This window comes from Camelus bactrianus, chromosome 5 (genome assembly GCF_048773025.1).
Source record: "Camelus bactrianus isolate YW-2024 breed Bactrian camel chromosome 5, ASM4877302v1, whole genome shotgun sequence".
Taxonomy (NCBI): Eukaryota; Metazoa; Chordata; class Mammalia; order Artiodactyla; family Camelidae; genus Camelus; species Camelus bactrianus.
This window is the reverse complement of record NC_133543.1, coordinates 45156322-45177767: the sequence shown is the minus strand read 5'-3', so window position 1 is coordinate 45177767 and position 21446 is coordinate 45156322. Positions and strand designations below refer to the sequence as shown.

Sequence of the window (21446 nt, the reverse complement as noted above, 5' to 3'; positions counted from 1 at the left end):
AAACAACTAGAGCAAAAAAATAAATAAACACAGTATCAGATTATAACCCAATGAATAAAATAAATATGCATGAGTCCATATTGGTATAAATAAATGATTGGATAAGTAGATAAATGGAAGGGAAGGGATAAAGTTTTCTTACAGAAGAATTTCAAAAAATGTATTTAGATACTTTCCTCCTCCTAAGAGCTGGAACTTCTTCTTTCCTTGAGTAGGAACTGGACTTAATGACTTGCTTCTAAAGAATAGAGTATGGAGAGATAAAATAGTAACTTTACAATGGAGAAACCTGGCAGACATTACTTTAATCAAGTGATCAAGGTTAACATCACCAGGGATAAGTCATGTTGATATCATGTACTGCCTGATATAATATAATGAGGGAAGCACTTCACCTCTGTGGTAATCTCCCCAAACCACACAACCCCAGTCTATTATGAGAAAAATAGCATAAAACCTAAATTGAGGGACATTCTAGAAAATATCTGGCTAATTCTCTTCAAACTATCAAGGTCATGAAAAACAAGGAAAGAGAAAAACTATCACACACCAGAAGAGACTAGGGAGACATGAATACTAAATGCAATGTGGCATCCTGGATGAGATCCCAGAACAGAAAAAGAGCCTAAGTGGATAAACTGGTGAAACCTTATTGTAGTATAGTTGAAATGAATACACCAATGTTAATTTATTAGTTTTGACAAATGTACCACTTATGATGTTAATATTAGAGGAAACTGGGTGAAGAGAATATGGGGACTCTGTATCTTTGTATCTTCTGTAAATCTCAATTTGTTCCAAAATAAAATGGCTAGTTTTTTAAAAAGTCATTAGGTTTGACATAATAAAGCACTAACAAAAAATGTCTACTTAAGTCAAAAATCAAGAAATATTTTAAATCACTATACATATAGGAAAAATATATTTATGAACTTGAGTAAAACACAAAAAGCAAAAATTGATAGATGAAAAGATTATTAAATTTGACTACCTCACAATGAAGCACTTCTATAGAAAGAACGCCACAAATAGAGGCAAACCTTGAAAATAAAATGTATAATGTAATTAATAGATAATTAGACTCTATATAAATTCTGTATGAATCTACAATAAAAATACTTTTTATGTACACAAACAATATGAATAGGTAACTTAGAAGAAGAAATGGACAATAACTTAAAAAAATATTCTAAGGAAATTTTTTTTTTAAATAATGACATTTTTTATCCATTAGGTTGGCAAGACAAATTTTTTATAATTCCATGTTTGGAAGAAGGCAAGGGTTAACAAAAAAAATCTCATAGGCTGCATAAGAATATTCTAAAGAAATATAAATTTTTTAATTATCAGAAATTGTTTTTCATCCATTAGCTTAGTAAAACCCAACTTTTTATATAATATCACATTTGGGAGAAGGTGTGGGTTAAAAGAATCTCAAAGGCTGCATAAAAATTGGGTCAGCCAATTTGTAGGTTAATGTCCTCAGCATCTATTAAAATTTTTAATGCAGTTAGGTATCTCCATAGCTATTCCAAAGTAAATTATAAATATTTTACTGCGGCATTGTTTATAAAGAGAAAAAAAAACTGAAGACAATCTAAATGCCCGTAAAAGGAAATAGTGACATAGACTATGGAATATCCTACAGATTAACAATGTAGTAGATCAATCATCCAACATGTATGGATTTCCAAAACATACTGCTTAAATTAAAGGCAGTTTATAAAGCAACAGAATGATGCCATTTTGGGAAACACAGTGTCATGTATTATCTATGGATACATGCCAGATCTGGAAGCATACTCTCCAAACTGAAAACAGAGGTTAATTCTGTGGAGAATGGAGAGGGCCACTCACTCAGGATGGTGAGCAGTTGAAACCTTAGCCTCCATATTTTTTAAAGAAAATTACTTCAAATTGTTCAAAGCTTTAGGAATTTCTTGTTTTTAAGAACTAAAGTCGTACTTATCAATTCTTGGAGTCTCAGCAATAACAATACTCCAGTAAATATAACAATCATCCCTTCAAAGTTCTTATCAAGGAAGTACCAGGCTTAATGGGAAACTGAAATCAGCTGAGGCAAGACGTCCTCAGCACTCAATGGCATATACCGTATGTCTTCAATAAATACCTGAATGAATAAATAAGTGAGTGAGTGAACAAGGGACTACAGAAGAAAACTGTTCTGGAAAGTACAGGTGCAGCCTCACCTAAAGAAATTATAAGGGAACTTTGCCGTCTCACAGAGTAGCAGAGAAATGTTGACCAACTTAAGATTTAAGACATCTGAGTTCTAGTCCTGGTTTTGCCACTAACTTCTTGCACGATGGTCAAATGCCCAACTGAGCTTTAACTTGTTGATCATATTTTCTGGAAAATAATGCTGCCTGCCTTATGTACATCATAGAGATACAGGGGGCTGAGAAAGAAATGAGATCACAGATGCAACAATATTCTGAAAAATGCATGGATGCTAGTAAAAGAACTTTTGGAGAACTTTTAAAAACCAGTCATCATGCTGTTTACTTGGATTGGTATCACTGCTCTGCCCAAGTGCTATTAGGAAAGAACCAGTCCATGACACTGGACCACTCCTCTAATCCAACTTATCTGATCTATACGACATCTGGATGATGGAAAGAAGTTTTATAACATAAAATCCAGAAATAGAAATTATCTATATTCAATTTGTAAAAAAAATGAATCTAGAAAAGGAAAAGTTTGAAAGAGAAGTATACATTTCAACAATGACATGCTAATACTTTCACTTAGCTCAGTCAACCCAGGTTTTCTTTTTTCTCTAATAGGAACATATTAGATAACTAATCACACCCATAGCTATGTTGTGCTTGCACCTTTTTCCAAGTGTTTTTCTCTTAGACAAAATAGTTTAAACATTTATTCTAAGTTGGCTTTGAAGTTAATTTCAAATTTTGGCAGATGTCTACACTAGTTGAAAAATACAAATTACTTTGTATTAAATGTTCTAAAATATTGATCAAACACATTAAAATTTTACTTTTATTATAGTCATGTACATAAAAAATAAGACTTGTATGTTGATTTGAACATATCATCTTGATTATCAATGACTATTTCAAATTCTTCATGGTCTAATCACCTCTAATTTGGACATGATAAATAAGTATGTTCCCTGACAATCATCCTGACAGATATTGAAATACCTGAAATTAGTTTAATTGTTTGAAGAATTGCAACACTATTCAACATGATAGGCATACAAATGTTGCTAACTACTTAGTTACAAGGACATTTAAGGAACCAGTTATATCAGGGTAATCTGATTCCTCCAAACGAGAGAATAACCACAATAGATGTTAACAGTTTTCAATGAATAAGATCCTGATAATCATTACAGAAAAAGAATGATTTTTAAGGCTTTTTCTAAAATTTCTGCGCATAAAAGATATGCAACCTTCAACCTCTACAAGAATAGTACCTATTTTAGAACTATGAATAAATGAGGGAAAAGGTAGAAATTGTGCTGTCATAAAATTCTGCTTGACAAAGATAATGAAAATCCCAGAAATAATACCTATAAACACTAGGCAAAAGGAAGGATTTCTGTAATGGTTTTATATCAAAATGGCTAAGCTTTCCATAAATTTTTGCCAATATACCAAGGATAAAAATGTCTGTGGCATTGGTTATGTCTAATTTTGAAGCAACTAATTTAATTTACAAGGGAGAAATCATTTGCTGGTTAAAATTTCAGAGCATTATCAGCAGTACTGATTATAAAATATATATTTACATTTGAAAACATGTCCTCAAATCTCTTTTGATTCCCACACAGAACTTTCAAATCAGTCAATGGTCTGTACAAGGAAGAATTAGAGTTCTAATGCGTAGCTATAAAGACTTCCACACTATCTGGAATTACAATGTGAAAATTATTAATTTAGCCTGATGTTTTCTGCTTTACAGCATCAAAATATTTTTCCCTTATATTTGTGATGCAAAATTCAAACTGGCAGAAACAAGTTGAAGAGAAATTTTTGCATCCTAAGAGTCAATTTGGTTAAAAGAAATTTTTTGAGCAAATTTTAACTGCTCATATTGAAGAATATCATAAAGAAATGTACTATATTAGCCTTTAATGGGATTAAACCAAGGAGTCTAAACAGAAAGTATTCTAAATTTTAATTATGAGCCATAACTGTATCTTATTTTTATGCATTGCTACCCTGATTCGGAACCTGACTCTTAAGGAAATTTAATCAATTTATTTGTTTAGCTGCATTATAAATAGATCACAGAATTCTATGGACTTTCCCCAAAAAAGCCACTAGCACTAGAAGCTAAAGTTGCCAAAGGGAGTTTGGAGCAATCACTAAATTTTGTATATTATGTGGTTAACTATTACATTCAGTGGAAATGTAAGCTTCTGTCAAACTTTTTCAAAAGCTTGATTTAATTCACAGAATAGTCACGTGCAGTATAGAAGTTGTCTGCAATGAATCTCTTCCTTAGGCTATTTCCTTTGAAACCCCATTTATATCCAAATGCTTACTAATATTAAAGGGAGTTTTGTATATAATTCAGGTGAACAAAAATGAACAAGATTTAAGAAGTCTCCAAACACATTCTCAGCATTTGATAAATGTGCATTGCTCTTTATTTTGACTGGCTTTCTCAGATTTATATAAAATTCTTTTACTTGGTTTTCAATTTGAATGTTCAGCCAACACTGAATTCCTTGGGAATATTATGTTTTTTAAAAATCTTAGCTTCTTGAAAATATAACAAAATCCAAACAATAGAGTGTGTTTTCTTGTGCAGGCCTTATCCAAAATAATCAAAGGTGAACTCTTGTACCTTTACTCACATAATATAAAATAGCTGTAATGATTTATCAGAAAGGAATATGTAATTAGAAAGTCAGACCAATATTAAATAACCACTAATCCATGTGTGAAAGGCTAGGGAGAAAAATCAGTGAGGCTAATGAGAATTCTATGTTGTCTTTCCTGTATGTATGTATTAAGTTTATATGTATGTATACATATATATACAATATGCATACATATACATTAGCTATGGGAAAATATCACAAGAGATTGCACAGTGTAAGATTATTACTGATAAATCTGCAATTTGTAATAAAACTTCCATCAAAGTCCATAGTTTCATGGGCCCATATTAACACTGAGAAAAAATGAACAGGAATTCCCAAAATCCTTCCTATAAATGGATGTAGATAAAATGGGATGGTGAAACCTGGCCTGACAGTTACTCTTTATCTATTTCTTTTTAAAGAGAATTTATAGATTAATACAGGATATCCATTTGTTCTGTGTTTTCTTAGATTCTGTATTTATCTTTGTGGCATCTATTCATCACTGGGCCAATTATGGTAACTATATTTTCTTATTTTCTCTGTATTTTTTATGCTCTGCCATGTGGAACCTTACAGACCCAGGGAAAGACCGCTCCTTCCAGGGCTAGCTAAATTCCAAAGAAAATTAAGAACTTGACCACAAACATGCCTTTCATATGCAAACCAACGAATCCCAAGTCTATACCCCAACTTCCTCCTTATCTAACTCACACAACAAAGCCAATATTTCTCCTGCTGTAAATCATCCCAGGGCCAGGTAAACAGGCAACTAGAGACCACCCCTATGGCCACAGCCTGCCAGAATTATTCAAACTGGACAGTTCTAAAATGTTTACCCCGCCTTGCCTTGCCTTTCCTGCAGAAACCCCAATATAGGCTCTGGGCTCAACTTTTTCCTTGCTCTTGTCTTCTGCCCCCTGACTTAAACCTGGTGCTTCCCCTTGACCCTGGATGACTTACAAGCAACTCCCTCCCTGGGGGCCTGTGAGTATAATTAACATGCCCTGAGCATCTCCTATGTCTCTTCTTGTGGCCACACCTGACTGACCATCTTACAAAATATCACAGAACAAAATCTCTACTTTTAGAGATAAAAGATAGTCCCAATTTTCAGTTGCTTCGACAGACAGACATGATATAGATATGTTTATTTCTTCTTTTTCTTTAATGTTTAAACAGTCTGACAGCCCAAAGAGATACAAAGATCAGCACACCTATTTCTATCACATTAGAAGTTGGTAACAGTAAGAATCTAAACTTAACTTCCAAAATAGCAAAGTATCCTAGTATCATTTATTTAATAATCATTCCTTATCTTATCATTTTGCAGTGTCACTTATAATCATATTATTCCAGACACATACATAATCTGGCTTGATATATTTATCAGTACTTGATCAACTGACATAATAACTTCAATTGTCATATCTTTTGTTCAATATTGACAAATTTTGTGTAAAAATGCTCCTACCTTATTATTTTTGTACATTTTCTGTTCACTTTTTTTACATTAGATCTCCAGAACTAATTTATTTTTCATAACTGAAATTTTGTACCTTTGAAAAACACCTCCCCATTTCCCCCTCTCCCTAACCCCTGGTAACCACCCTCCTCTCTGCTTCTATGTGTTTGACAATTTCCGATTCCACATGTAAGTGAGATCATGCAGTATCTTTCTGTGTCTGGTTTATTTCACTTAGCATAAATGTCCTCCTCAATTGCTTCTGATTATTAAATTATTACTTCTGAAAATCAAATGGTCTCTAACTCTCTCATGCCTAATCACTTACTGTGAAGCGTTAGATGGATTAAGATTCATCCATACTTATCTTACTGGAACCTTACTGTCATTTCAAATTGTAGTCCAAAAAAGTCCTTAAAATATTTTAACAAATACTTTTTTTTCAGTTTGTGTGTTTGTCTTTCTTTGAGAATAGTGAATAGGGATGGAAAATTTCATCTTCCTCAGCCTCTCCTGTGTTTCCTTCTGTGGCCGCACCTGACTGACCATCTCATAAAGGAACGCAGAACACTGAAACTATTGACTTAAAAAGATTATCTGAATTATCTCTGAATCTTATTTATTTGTCCTGATCTTATTTCCCCTTTATCATAGATCATCTGTACAAAGACATCATGATCAAAGCAGTGCAAAATGTTTCTTAAGCCCATGATCAGAACATTTTACTATACCTCCCTGCGTAGGTAGAATCCTTGCTGCATTTCTTAAAAGACAGTAAAGCTATTTCTTCACCCCCTCGCTTGTCCCCAAATGGGAAGGCTACTGTAAAGGTAATTAATGTGAATGAATTAACTGAAATTTCAGATTCACTGAACTACATGAACAATTTATATATTAATACTTGTATTATAGTTCAATTTCATTTTGTCAAGCACTCTTGCTTCTTGTTTTCTATAAATGCAGGTACTTTTAAGATAAATATAAATATGTATTTACAAATTATTGAAACATCATCATCAAATCATTGTTTTATGGAGCAATTTGATATTCAATAAACTTTTGAAAGCTTTCCATTCCCTCTTCAAGATATTTTCTGAACCAAGAAAAATATCAGGAAAGTATATTTTTCCAAGAAAAACTGATTCTAAAAGCTTCAATGTAACCATGAAAGTTAGGTGGTATAATTCATTCTAAAATACCTGGTCTATTTGAAATCAAGAGAGCTATGACCTAACTGGATATTTTGCATCAAGATACATCACTATTCTAGGAAATCAAAGATATAGGCCCTTTTTTGTCCTATGCCAGACCATGCAACCATCTCCAAAGATGGGAGAAATCCATTTAGATGAGAAAGACTACTATGCTGAATTATATGGCTAAGAGAGATAGTAATGGTTAAGTATGTGAAAGTAAGTTGAAAGTAAGTGAAATAATGTTTTTAAATCATAAAAAGGAAAGGTGAAATTATAAACTACTAAAATTAAGCTTGTGAAAGGTTCATCTTTTTAAAGCTAAATTCAAGGCTGACTTAATATGTTTTAAACGAATATACTACGGTTAGAATTTCCCGATTTACAAGAAAGCATTATTGATTTTTGAATGGACAAAGTCAATACTAAGTTCACCATTTCTACATTTTTGTCCTTATAAAGATTTGGAAAAATATTTTATTACCTTACATTACAGAAGTGCTCTGTAGTGGAGATTCCAGCTTCTTTTATTAGACTGGTACTGGTAACTAAACAGCTTCTAATATCAGACTAGGAAAACTGATGTTCATGCATTGTTTATTGTTTAGCTTTTACGATAACCATTCATAACAGATGTTTATGTTAAAAAACTTTAATAGAAAGTAGTATTTTCCAACGCCAGGACAAATGTACAACAATTACTGTTGTATAATTGTTACTAAATTACTTGATTTAAAACAGATTAATCCTAATCCCAGATCTTAAAAATTATTTTTTCAAACCACATAAAGATAAAAAAGAATTATTATATCAGAGAATTTGAGCAGGGCCCAAAACATCATGTTTTATTTAAGTAACAACATATAGAAGGCCTAGAAATTTTACTTTTGTCAAACTTGTCATGTACCAGGATCTTCAGCTACTTCTTCAACCTGGTTTTGGTAACATGAAACATCCTGGATGGCTCAGATAAGAATGATAGTCTGAAGGACTGATAAAGGATTAATAAGGAGTGATAAAGATGAAAGTACTATTTGTAAGAATCATCTTAATACAGCAAATAAAATCTGATTGTCTATATCTAGCCTATCATAGACTAATAAACAGTAAGGCTAGGGAAAAGGATAAGACACTGAAACACCTTATTAACTGGACTAATCTCAACTTAATTCTTAAAAAAAAATTTTTTCTTAAATAATGTCTGTGGTTTTCAAGGAAGGAGAGAAACTATCTCATTCATTCAAGGACTGAACACTCTCACGACCAAAACAGCATCTAGTTCTGATCTGTAATGATGGGGCTTGAGGTTCAGACTTTCACTGTGGTGCCATGTATAAAAGAGACGTTAGTAACCATCTTATACAGCATTTCAGCAATGCCTTGAGCAAGGTGAACTAAACTATGGAATTTTTCAAATAGTTCAATGTTTCTTCTGAACTGTGATTTAAAAAAAAAAAAAAGCCTACTCCATAGAGAAACACTACCTAATGGTAAACAAAGTTGGAATACCAAAGTGTTAGTAAAATGTTTACCAGACCAATTGTCAAAGTTTTTAAAACTCCGAGGAAGCTTCATGTGAAAGTGAAAACTGGTTATACAATCTTTTTGAAAGAAATTTTGGCAATGTTTATAAATAGTCTCAAAACTTAGCCTAGTAGCTCCTTAAAAGAAATAATTGATTCCAGAACTGAGGCAGAGAAAATACAAGATTATCCTGGAAAATCTTGTGGCACCAGATACTAAGAAAGTGCTCAAAAAAGAATGGGAGCATATTGAAAGAATGAGAGCCACCTGAAAGAAGTTCCAAATGTCCAAAGCTTAAATCATTTGAGCACCAAAATAAGTACTAAGAGTATTGGAGTATGGCTTACAAAATAAAATAAATATCCTTGCGTCCATACTGAAAAAAGAAATTGAATAAATAAATAAATGGAGAAGTGACAACTCTTCCCTACAGAAAAAAAAACCTAGTTTCTAAATGCAGAGAGAATGAGAGAAAAAGCAAGTTATCATTAAGCAAATACCACAGTGATAAATAGGTAATAAGCAGGAAATATTCACAGATAAATGCTAAAATTAGTAGGCAAAAGTTTGAAAAGAAACAAGATGCTTGCACCCTCTCAAATTATCTCCCCTAAGATACTACTGCAAAGGGTAAATTTTCAACTTTACTGTGGGGAACCCAACATACACCTCCATAATCAGGATTAACATCCCCAGAAATAAGACATCATTTATCCCCTGATTTGATGCACTGAGAAGGGATCATCATTTCAGTGGTATTCTTGACCAAAAAATGCATAACCTCAATTTAATTATGAGAACCTCAGACAAACACAAATTGAGAGATAATCCAAAAAAAAAAAAAAATCTAATCTGTGCACCTCAAGAGTGTCAAAGTCATGAAAGATAAGTCAAGATCAAGTAACTCATAAATTGGAGATGATTAAAGAGACATGATATCTAAACACAAAATGGAATCCTAGAACAGAAAAAGAATGCCAGTGGAAAAACTGGTGATATCCTAATAAATATTTGGTTTAATTAATAGAATTGCATCAATGCTAATATCCTGGATTTGATAACTAACTACAGTTATGTAAGATGTTAACATGGCAAAGTGGATGAAAGGTATACATGGGAACTCTTTGTACTACTTTTGCAGTTATTCTTTAGGTGCAAAATTATCTCAAAATGAACAGCTAAAAAATAGCAAAATGAATGTTTTCTTTTATATTTACTATTTGATGCTTTCTAAGCTACCTTAAAAAATTTGAAGTATTAATTTTATAATTAGGAAAAATATATTTTACTATACCTACCAGGTTATATTATTGGCATACATCTTATTACCGCCAAATGTATAAATCAAATTATTGAAGAAGCATTATTGAATCAATGACTGAATTATGCATATTGGGTTTTTTAAATATTTGATGGAATTATTTTCAATCAGAAGGGAAAATATTAAGCCCATAAAAAAACAATAACTATTAATTTTGCGATTATTCCAAAAGGTAAAACATATATATAAATGCATGTGTACATAACATGTACATAATTCATTGATTCTCACAAACTTGTGAGGTAGATACTATTATTATCATTCCTATTTTATAGATAAGAAAAGTGAGGCTTTGAACCACTAGGTAACTTGCCAAAGCTGGCATACCTACTATTGGAACTGTTAGAACTGTCTGACTTGACAAGTTCAAGCTCACAGTTGATGTCTACCAGTGTTTCTGCCTAATTTATCACCCATGATACATTTAAGGACTCTCATGCACTTGGCTATGTGAGAGCAGCACAGAACTATCTGAAATAGACTCTACTTTTAAGAATCTAGCACTCTAATAGAGGAAATCAGTTACATGTTGTGTATTTATATATAAGTAAAAGTAGTTTTATATACATACATAAGTTGCAAAGTGATATGTAATATGTAATAAATGTTAAAGAGTAAAATGAGCAGTAAGCACTTAATTTTCTAACCCATTATGATTTATAAAATATAGTTCTCTTTATTTTATTGCTAAATTGGTCTCCTAGCATTTTGACAGCAAAAAGAATTTAAAGACATACTATAATTTTCTTACTTTGTTAATTATTAAGGTAAAAATTCTCAAACTTCAATATATATATAAGAATCATCTAGAGAGTTCTTTAAATTGCTTGTTATTCACAGCACTTCCTTGATATTCTAAGCCTAGAAACTTGAGTAAGGTCCAGAACTTGCATTTTTTTGTGTATATATATATATTTCTTTATTGAAATACAGTCGGTTTACAATGTTATATCAATTTCACCTTGCATTTTTTTTTTTAATGAGACCTTATGATTCTGATGCAAGCAGTTATTCAGTTTAATGTTTTCAATAACCTCTTTGTTTAGGAAAAAATAGTAAAATTTTGTATCTAGTAGAAGTGCTTTGCAAAATTATATATCAATTTTGATAGGCATTTATACTATGAAGTTAATTGTTAATAAAACACAAAGTGCATAGCATGCACTCAAATAACAAATCACATTATCTATTCAGTCTATGTCTCACTATTTACATATTTTTCCATTTTTTAACAATATTCTGCTTCTGAGCATATCAGAAAGAGTTTGAATAGTCTTATTACCAGAGCAGTTTAAATAGCAACAGAAAATCACCACTGTATTTATGAAAGTAGTATGAATCTAACAGTAATTATATGTGCTTCATAAGCAAAGCTATGTCTTACAGTAGTTGTAATATACCTAACTACTTTTTATGGCACTTGCTTTCTGGAATTTGACTAGGTCATCATCTTTTATTTCAAACCCTCATTAGTCAAAAAGAAAAAAAACAGTCATTAGGAAGCAACAGCCTCTCTAAATAATTTTTTGATTTATCAGGATAAGCAAGAAGAAGCAGAAGTACAAATAAATGTTGTAGACACTCCAGCAACCTAACACTTTCAACATGAAATGGGGAAATTTTTCTTAAAAAAACTTGTTTATTAGATCCTTGGGGCATAATTATCACATGAATAAGGAAGTTTTGATAATACTGATATAAGGACTTTATCTCTAACTCAAAACTATACACAGTCCTTGGCTATAATATTACCTCATTCCATCCCACTCAGTTTGTAGATTAAACTCCATTGTCATCCTCTGAGAAAACCTCTGGAGTTCTGAACTACTTGGAATTGGGCCTAAGCTTAATATAGAAACTTCTATACAAATGGCACTTCAGGAATTTTCAGGTCATTCTTGATATAATGCGTAGAAGTCCTCACTAAAACAAACAAAACTAGAAAACACTGCCACAAGAGACTAAAGATCTAAATACATGGAGAGACAGCTCACATACATGTTTCAAAGACTCAGTATTGTTAAGATGGCTATTCCCCCCCACCAACTGATCTATAAATTCAAAGCAATTCTTACTAAGACCCTTCCACGATTTTCATAGCAATCAATAAGCAGCTCCTAAAGTTTTTATGGAAATGTAAAGGACCTAGAATAGCCAAAATAACTTGAAAGAGAAGAACAAAGTTGAAGGATTTACACTACTTGATTTCAAATTTTACTATAAAGTCTCAATAATCAGACAGTGTGGTATTAGGCTAAGGATATGTATAGAAATCAACAGAACAGAATTCAGCATCCAAAAAAATAACCTTATATTTATAGCTGATTTAGTTTCAACAAAGCTGCCAAGAAAATTCAATGGAGAAAGGTGATCTTTTCAACAAATGGTGATGGGGCAATTGGATATCTATATTTAAAAAAACAAACAAAACAAAAGCAAAAACAAAAACAAAAAAGAATTTAGAATCCTACCTCACACCATACACAAAAATTAACTCAGAATTGATCATTGGTCTACGTATAAAAGCTGAAAATATAAAACTTTCAGAAAAAAATGCAGGAAAAAGTCTTTGTGACTTTGGTCTAGGCAGAGTGCTTAACTTCAACATCAAAAGCACAATTAATAAAAGAAAAAGTTGATAAATTTCACATCAAAATTAAAAACCTTTGTGTTTCAAAAATCATTAATTGGGGTAATGGTGGGTATAACTCAGTGGTAGAGTACATGCTTAGCATGCATGAGGTCCTGGGTTCAATTCCCAGTGCTTCCATTTAAAAAAAAAAAAAAAACACCATTAAAAAAGTTAAAAGACGAGGCCATACAGTGAGAAAACATTGCAAATCATATTTCTGACAAGGAACTTGTATCCAAATTGAATTTTTTTAAAACTCTTACAAGTCAATGAGATGATAAATAACCAATCTGAAAATGGGCTAATATTTTAACAGACATTTCATCAAAGAAAATATACAAATGGCTAATAAGTACATGAAAAGTTAGTGCTATAGTGCTATAGACTGTGTTCTCCCAAAATTTGTATGTTGAAACCTAATCTCTGATGTGATGATATTAGAAGGTGGGGCCTTTGGGAGGTGATTAGGTCTTTTACAAGAGTACTAATCCCCTATAAAAAGAGGCCCAGAGAAGTCCCATCCCCCTCCACATGTGAGAACATAGCCACAAGACCATCACCTATGAACCAGAAAAGGGCTCTCACCAAATACCAATTCGCTAATTCTTGATCTCGGACTTCCCAGCCTCCAGAACTAAGCCAAATAAATTTCTGTTGTTAATAAACCACTCAGTCTATGATATTTCGTTATAGCAACCCCAAAGGGTTAAGATAATTTGTCATTATGAAGTGCAAATCAAAATCACAACAGCATACTACTTGGCACTTACTAGAATAGATATTCAAAAAAAAAAAAAAGACAATATCAAATATGGCAAAAATGTGGAGAAACCAAACCCTTATGTTACTGTACAAATAATCGTAAAATGGCACAATCTCATTGAAAAAAGTCCGGCAATTTCTTTAAACATTAAATATAAGTTTACTATATGATCCAGTAGTTCCACTTATAGGACTCGACCCAAGAGAAATGTAAATCTATATCCACTTGGGGACATATACATGAAAATTTCTAGCAGCATTATTTATAACAGCTAAAAGTTAGAAACCATATAAATGACCATAAACTATCAATAAACAAAATATCAGTAATACAATGCACTACTTTCTAGTAATAGAAAGAACAGACTTCTGATACACATTACAACAATGGATAGACCTCAAATACATTTGAGGGAAAGAAACCAAGGTGCAAAAGTCTGTCTATTGTATTATTCCATTTCAATGAAATATCCAGAAAAGGCAAATTTATAAGAGACAAAAAGCAAATCAGCAGAAAGTAGATCAATCATTGCTACAGCTGGAAGTGGTGCTAACAAACTGACTGCAGGAAACTTTAAGGGGCAACGAAATGCTCTAAAATAGATTGTAGCATGGTTGCACAGCTCTGTAAATTTACTGAAAGTCACTGTACACTTACTATGGGAGAATTTTATGATATGTAAATTATATATGTTTATACATTATATATGTATGTTTTATAACATGTAAAAAAAACCTGCTTAAGCATCATAAGATCTTGGAAGAAACATACTATAAAAATCAATATAAATGGTTAATAATTGATGTTTTCTTTGTAGTTTGACATACTATACCATAAGTACATAACACTTTCTAACACTAAACCAACAATGACCTCAAAAAATGTTAGTAACACAAAGGGAGCTTTAATAGGAAAAAAGAATAGTTTCTTAGAAATTTAGTTGATTTGATTTTCCTTACGTTAAAGTTTAAAGTGTAACAAAAGAAATTTAAGAATGTGATTTGGGGAATAAATAACAATTTGACCCAAGTTAAATAGTTCTCTTCCTCTCTTATACATAGTACATGCCATATACTCTTTTAACTCAGCTTTGAAGATGTATTTCAAAAGACCTAGGTCGACAAATAGTTTGCTGAAACCCTGTCAAATCTCAGCATTATGAATAAATTTTGTGGTAGAGACCGTCCGGGGTGTGTGTGTGTGTTTATTTTTAATTTTTATGAATATTTTATTTGCCCTCTTCTTGATTTATATAAATATGAATGATACAAGCATTATTTAGATCTTCAACTTTCTCTTTGTTAGTGATAATGGTCAAACAGTAACTTACTTTTTTGCATTTTTTACATAAAATTCACCATTTTGCAGTGTATAATTTATGGTGTTTAGTACTTTCACAATGTTGTACAACCATTACCATTATCTAATTCCAAAACATTTCCATCACTCCAAAAAGAAACCCCATAGCTGTTAGCAGTCACTCTCAATTCTCCCCTACACCCCAAGCCCTGGCAACCATTAACCTACTTTAGTCTCTAAGAATTCACCTACTCCGGACACTTCAATAAATAGAATCATGCAATGTGTGGCTGACAATGCCTTACATTTTATAGCACCTTGTTTAACAGTACTTTCATTTTTGAAAAGGTAGATGTGAAAGCCCATTTATAACGGAATTCCTTTTTATTTTTTAATCGGTTTTAATTTTAAAAAATTGAGTCACTTTTTAGTTAGATGCAATAGTTTAAAATCCTGGCTCAGTACTTATTACTTACATGAACCTGCATAACTTATTCAACCCTATAAGCATCAGTTTCCTATCTGTAAAGCTAGATAACATTAGCATCCTTTCAGGATTATCATAAAGACTAGAGATGTTGTGCTTAGCACAAACCTGAGACAACACCTATTACTGCTTCACAAAGACTGTCTAATTACCATCGTCATTTTAATTTGGCACTCAGTTGTTAATGCTAGAATAGAACTTTATAATAGTGGAAAGAATGAAGAACTAGGAATGAAGAAATGAGGACTCTAGACCAAGCTCTGCCATTATCTAGTATCGATGCATGCCCTCAAATACATGCCTTTATCTCTGATTTCAGTTTCATCATCTGTAAATTGAATTTGTCTAAAATCTAGTTTCCAATTGATCACTACAGTCCTTCTCTGACCAAACATATACGATTGCACAAAATAGATGCTGTATATACTAGTTACTCCCTTTTTCTAAAGAGCAACACACCCCAAGGAGGATCTGAAACAACCCCTTAAAGTGGGAGAAAATATTAGCACTTTAATTTACTTTTATCTAAGGTAAATAAAACTTGACTAATATTTACCATATAGATTGAAAGTAGTATCTTCATAGAAAAGCAAATGATCCAGTGTCACGTGTTCTATGAGGTATGAGAAGGGAAGACTGGCAGTTTCTCTACACAGAGAAATGGGTTGAGAGTGGCACCTACATTTCTCCATTCACTTGAAGCATCTTGCAATGCACTGTAGTCTATCAATACCCAGTTTAAACTTCTGAAACAATTACCATTCCAAGGTTAGAAAGAAATGATACATTTGGAAGTGTGATTATTTTTCTGGCCATGTTTCCTGATTACATGAGTTCTAGACCTTGGTCCAGATATCTTCTAACTCTCCATCATAAACTATCCCACTTCCTTACATGACCCCAATATTTTCATCATAAAATTAATATTTAAAGGCTTTTAGATTCTACCACTCATTTACCAGTCTTACCATCCAATATATGTCTTTTATTTCTATATTTACTCACCATTATGGAATAACACTTCAAGTCATGAAAGTAGATATGAGAATTGATTTTTTTATACTGTATTTTGCTGCCTATGTATCACCATGTGTAATGAGTATGTTTTCTTTAAATTCATTTTATAATCTAAATTACAATAAAATAGAAATAATCAATATGATTAGTCAACATGTGCTTAGTCAACAATATGTGCTCTTTTGGTACTTTGAGTTCCATTTTCTTTAATTTAATAATACTGAAAATTTTCCATACCTCTTTTTTCACAAATAAAACAATAAACTGGGCCATTCAGAAATCTGGAATTAGCATTTTCAAAGGTACTAAATTCTACTATCTACCCTATACTATGTTATCTTTCAAAAGTGATCTTTACTCTAGTTCCAAGGCAGTTTTAAAGTAAGTTCAACTTAAAATAAGTTCCTTTTAGGACATCTGAATTTTAGAAGGAATCCAACATGGACTAGTAGATATCACCCAAGATTAAACAGTATGAGATAGAAATATTTGTTATAAAAATAGTCTTCTAAAAGCCTCTTTCATGATCGGGTAATTTAAAAAATTGTCAGATTACTTACTCCTAGAAGCAAATGTCAACAGAAAATTTGAAGTCATATGCAATATTCTAAATTCCTGGCTTCATACTTGTAAAAGATTAATTCCATCCTTACTGAAGTAATAACACCATCATTACTATTACATATAGTCTCCATATATACCCATCTCAAAGAGTTTATAATAATGATTAAGTATTTGAAGAGAAGACAGCAGCCTCTCGATAAATTAAATGGAGCCCTATCCCTAGATTAGCTAGATTGTGAGGTCCACATAGACAGAGCTTTTGTCTGTCTTGTTCATTGCTGTTCTCCCTCACCAAGAACATGTTTGGCCAACAGTAGGCATTTAATAAATGAATGAATCATATGAACCGCTTGTTGTATTGCTTCAGACATAACGATCAGGTGCTATCAAAACCAGACTATAATTTTGTCCTAGAAGAGCTGAATGTCCTAAACCTTAGAGCGACTAGGGCCTACAAATGCAATGATGCCTTGTCCAGCAAAAGGAATTTACCTCTGAGGCTCCCTAAAAAGGACTGAGAGAAAAAGGGACCATGTCAGAGCCTCCTCCACACAAACTCTGAATATGTTTCTTATATATACACTAAATTAAGCTAAACCCTAGAGCCTTAAAAAGATTCTGTTTCACCCTTTCACTTGAATCAGAATTAATACATTCACTCATTTGGCTTACTTGTCCATTCTCATGATTTCTCTTTCTGTCTTACTTCTCTATCTACCTACCTCTGACCGCTTCTGTCCCATATCCATTCTTGGCTTTTAATACCTTTCTAAATGACTTTCCAACCATAGTGCAGAGTTTCCATAGCTATAACTAAACATCTCCCCTTCCACATCCACTGTACAGTGTTTTCCAGTGTCCCATTTCCCCGCTTTTCCTTCTTAGCAGATAGTACTGACAAGTCATCTTTCACAGAAGCCTGAGACCTAGAATTCACCTTAATGTCCATCAACAGTGATAACAGCAGCTACTTTTTATTGAGCTCTTACTAAGTATCAGGTAGCACAGGTCATTTCATTACCCACCACAAAACACAGGAGATAAGCACTATTTCCCTTCCCATTTTTCAGTTGAAGAAACTAAGGCTTATCATTTTCCCAAGATCATACAGCATGTAAATAGCAGGGCTGGGACCTACTGGACTATGTTTTAAAATACTATGTCATATTGCCTCTCACATAATTATTTGCAGCCATCTGATTAATTTTCTGAAACAGAGCCCCAAACTATTTCTTCCTTTCTCTTCCAAGCATAAAAATTCCAGTCCAGGATCTGATTATGATAAGCCTGGTTAATAATGTAATATAAAAAAAAAAATACTGCTTTTTTTTTCTGAACTAGTTTTAGAAGACCTATATTCTAGTTCTGGCTTCATCACAGTGTGACCCTTGACATGTTATGCAAACTCCCTGTGCCTCAATTCTTCATTTTTAAAACTAAAATAATAAAATCTGCTTTACTCAACATGATTTTTTGAGAAGGAAAAAAGGCCATAAAAGCAATTAGGGAAAGTTGAAAATACTATTACAAGTATAAAAGTAGGCCAATAATTCAACATCCTTTCTAGCCTCTCAGGCTTATTTTTCTTATAATGAACTGCTAACATGGTACTCTCTTGCCATTAAATTATGTAGCTGTTTTGTACTGGCCATTATCCACAGGAAATGCAAACTTTCAACTCTTCAGAAATGTCCATCCAACTTACTGTAGACCATCTTTCCTAGCCGAACTTTTATTCCCACCCTAGTAATGTCACCCTTTTCTAAAGTTCTCTAGTTAATCCTCATTTGGTCCTAACCCCTTTAACTATTTCCAAGTGACAATTCATACACTATATCAAACTGACTTCACCTTACTTTTCTAGGACAACTTCCAAACGCCTTCCCCATTTTAAAAAAGGGTTTTTTTCCCCTGTATCTTAATCTTCCCCAAATCTCCATTCCCCAATTCTTGTGTATAATCATCTCTCTCATTTAAAGAACAATACTTTCTGGCAGTCTTGATATCCTTTATTCTGAGTACCTACAGAATCCTACTTTATCTATCAAGTTTAGGAACAGAGACAATGTTTTACTCTAGTTTTTGTAAAATAACTCCACCTTGATCTGTAAAGAAATGTCTCTGTTTTTAAGCAGGCACGCTAATTGGCATGCTTTCCTTTTTTTCCCCTCTCTGACAGTGCCCCTGCCTTTTATTAGGCTCCATTCTTGGTGGTGACTCCTGCATTATTCTCATCTCCCTGCTCCCTCCCTGCCCAAGTCTGGCATCCTTAGGAGAACTGGGCATGCTCAGTAGCCACAGCCAATTCTGGGATGCAAACTGGAATCTTTTGCAGATTTTGAGCCCGGCAGGAGAGGTAAGGCCCTAAAAATACAGTGGCCCAGAATTTGCTCACCCCCCCGGGGAATCATTTGATTGAAAGATGTTTTCAAAGCCTAGGAATGAACTTGGAAATGGACAGCTAGCTTGCTGCCAGTCCTTAGCTTGCAAGGTGGGTCACCAACCTGAGTAACAGAAAGCTGAGAACAGCCCCTTGGCCTGGTTTGGTGCAGAGAGATTTCTGTTGTCCTGAGCTGATAACCCTGATAGATGGCTGGAAGCTAACATTTGGCATCTCTGTTGCGTCAAGAAAACACTGTGGTGGTTGTTTTCTTTTTTCCCCTGAACACAGCAACATTAGCTGCTCTAGGCTGAGAAAGATGTTTCCTGAAGATCTACAAAGTCTGTGAGCCAGCCAGAGATCGTGGAGAGGAGAGGAGAGGCAAATCAACTACTCACCCAAGAATCAGCTAGGGGGGCAGCTTACCCAAAGATAAACAGGCTATTTCCAAATGACAATTCAGGAACATTTCAGCTATTCAAATCTGAATCGTATGCCTGAACCCCTCTCCTCCAAAATGCATACCTTCTTTGTATGTGAACCATGACACATTTTCCTTTGAGACTGACAGCGTGCACACACACACACACACACACACACACACTCTCACACACACAGGATCCTTCTGTTCTCCTTTCCCCTCGTTTCTGCAGACTAAATCTCTAGAGCTACAACAGCAGCAGATTCCCTTACCTCACTGTAAGGGGGATTAGGCATGGGGAGGAAATTTATCACAGAAGGAACATGATAAAAAGGGAGCTGCTTTGCAGGGGCTTGACTGCATAGCCTAACAGAGAGACAGGCAGTAACAGACAGGGAAAGAGACACACAGCTGCCCCTGCTGCTAAACCTAGCCATCTCTTCAAACAGCAGCAAGCATGAGACATTTCATCACCGTAGTGCATCCATATTGAGCAGGAAAAAAAATCATGTGCTTTGCCTTATGCATTTCAGTCACCTGAAATGGGAGGAGACCCCTGTCCATATGTCGTGGGAGCTATCCACCACCCCAAAAGTACACTCGCTGAACCTAGCTAAGCAGATCGCTTGCCTGACAGGTTTTGCTGCAAACGCTGTTAATCTACGTGACAGCAGGTTGTCTCTTACCGTAGGCAGCAGCGGCTCCATTTGGGCTCCCTGGTCTTTAATCTCCATGTTCTGTAATGCCTCTGGAATTAGCACCCTTCTCTGCAGTGTCTTCAGTGTCTTACACTCAGCCCGGCACTCGCTCTGCTTAGTATTCGGATCAGGTAGCTCTGAAGCAGGAGGCAATTGCACACTCCAACTCACCAGAGTCACATGGCTCCTACTCACTCGGGCTGCTGGCCAGGTTTTGCACTGAATGCCTTGGATCCCTGGGCCGGTAAGAGAGATTTCCCAAGCCCTGTATCACTGCCCACACCTGGCTACTGGTATAAAGTACAGCCTGCAATGCTGCAAGTTTAATGGACATTAAGAATCACATCTAAGATGCTAACTTCTTATAAGAGATTAGTCCAAAGTGGACTCCAACCAGCTCAGCCAGATTTTGACACTTTGAGGCAATTCATTTCATCCCCAGAACCCCATAGGAGACAAAATTCAAACAAGATGACGTTAATAAGGTTTACTAGGTATCCTGTTCTGAGAACCCGGGATCTCTAAAAACAGATGATATGGCATCGAAATTATGTCTTAGTGAGATTGAACTACATGCACTAACAGAAAAATCAGCATTTAAGTTATTGTTGACTTAGTAAGAGTTGGGTAGGCAAGTAATTTCAATATTTTAATTGTGACAAACAGATAAATAAGACACTTTTACAAATAAAATACATTTTTCCAAACAAAAATAACAAGGGAAAAAAAGTATTTTGATAGTAGCAATGATCAAAATATTAAAGAACTTTGAAAAGAATATATCTGACAAGAGTTGCCCAAGGACATACCCTTTTGTTTTACAA

The 21446-nt window shown here is 33.7% G+C and overlaps 1 protein-coding gene across 1 annotated transcript in view; it reads right to left on the bottom strand.

Moving 5' to 3' along the window:
* The window catches only part of SLC4A10 (solute carrier family 4 member 10), a 250673-nt gene extending 229921 nt beyond the window's left edge, over positions 1-20752 (bottom strand). Inside the window, exon 1 of the mRNA XM_074363779.1 lies at positions 20611-20752. Within this exon, the coding sequence (XP_074219880.1) occupies positions 20611-20658 (48 nt within the window). The 5' untranslated portion in view covers positions 20659-20752. The remainder of the gene's footprint in view (positions 1-20610) is intronic.
* Positions 20753-21446: the final 694 nt, after the last annotated feature.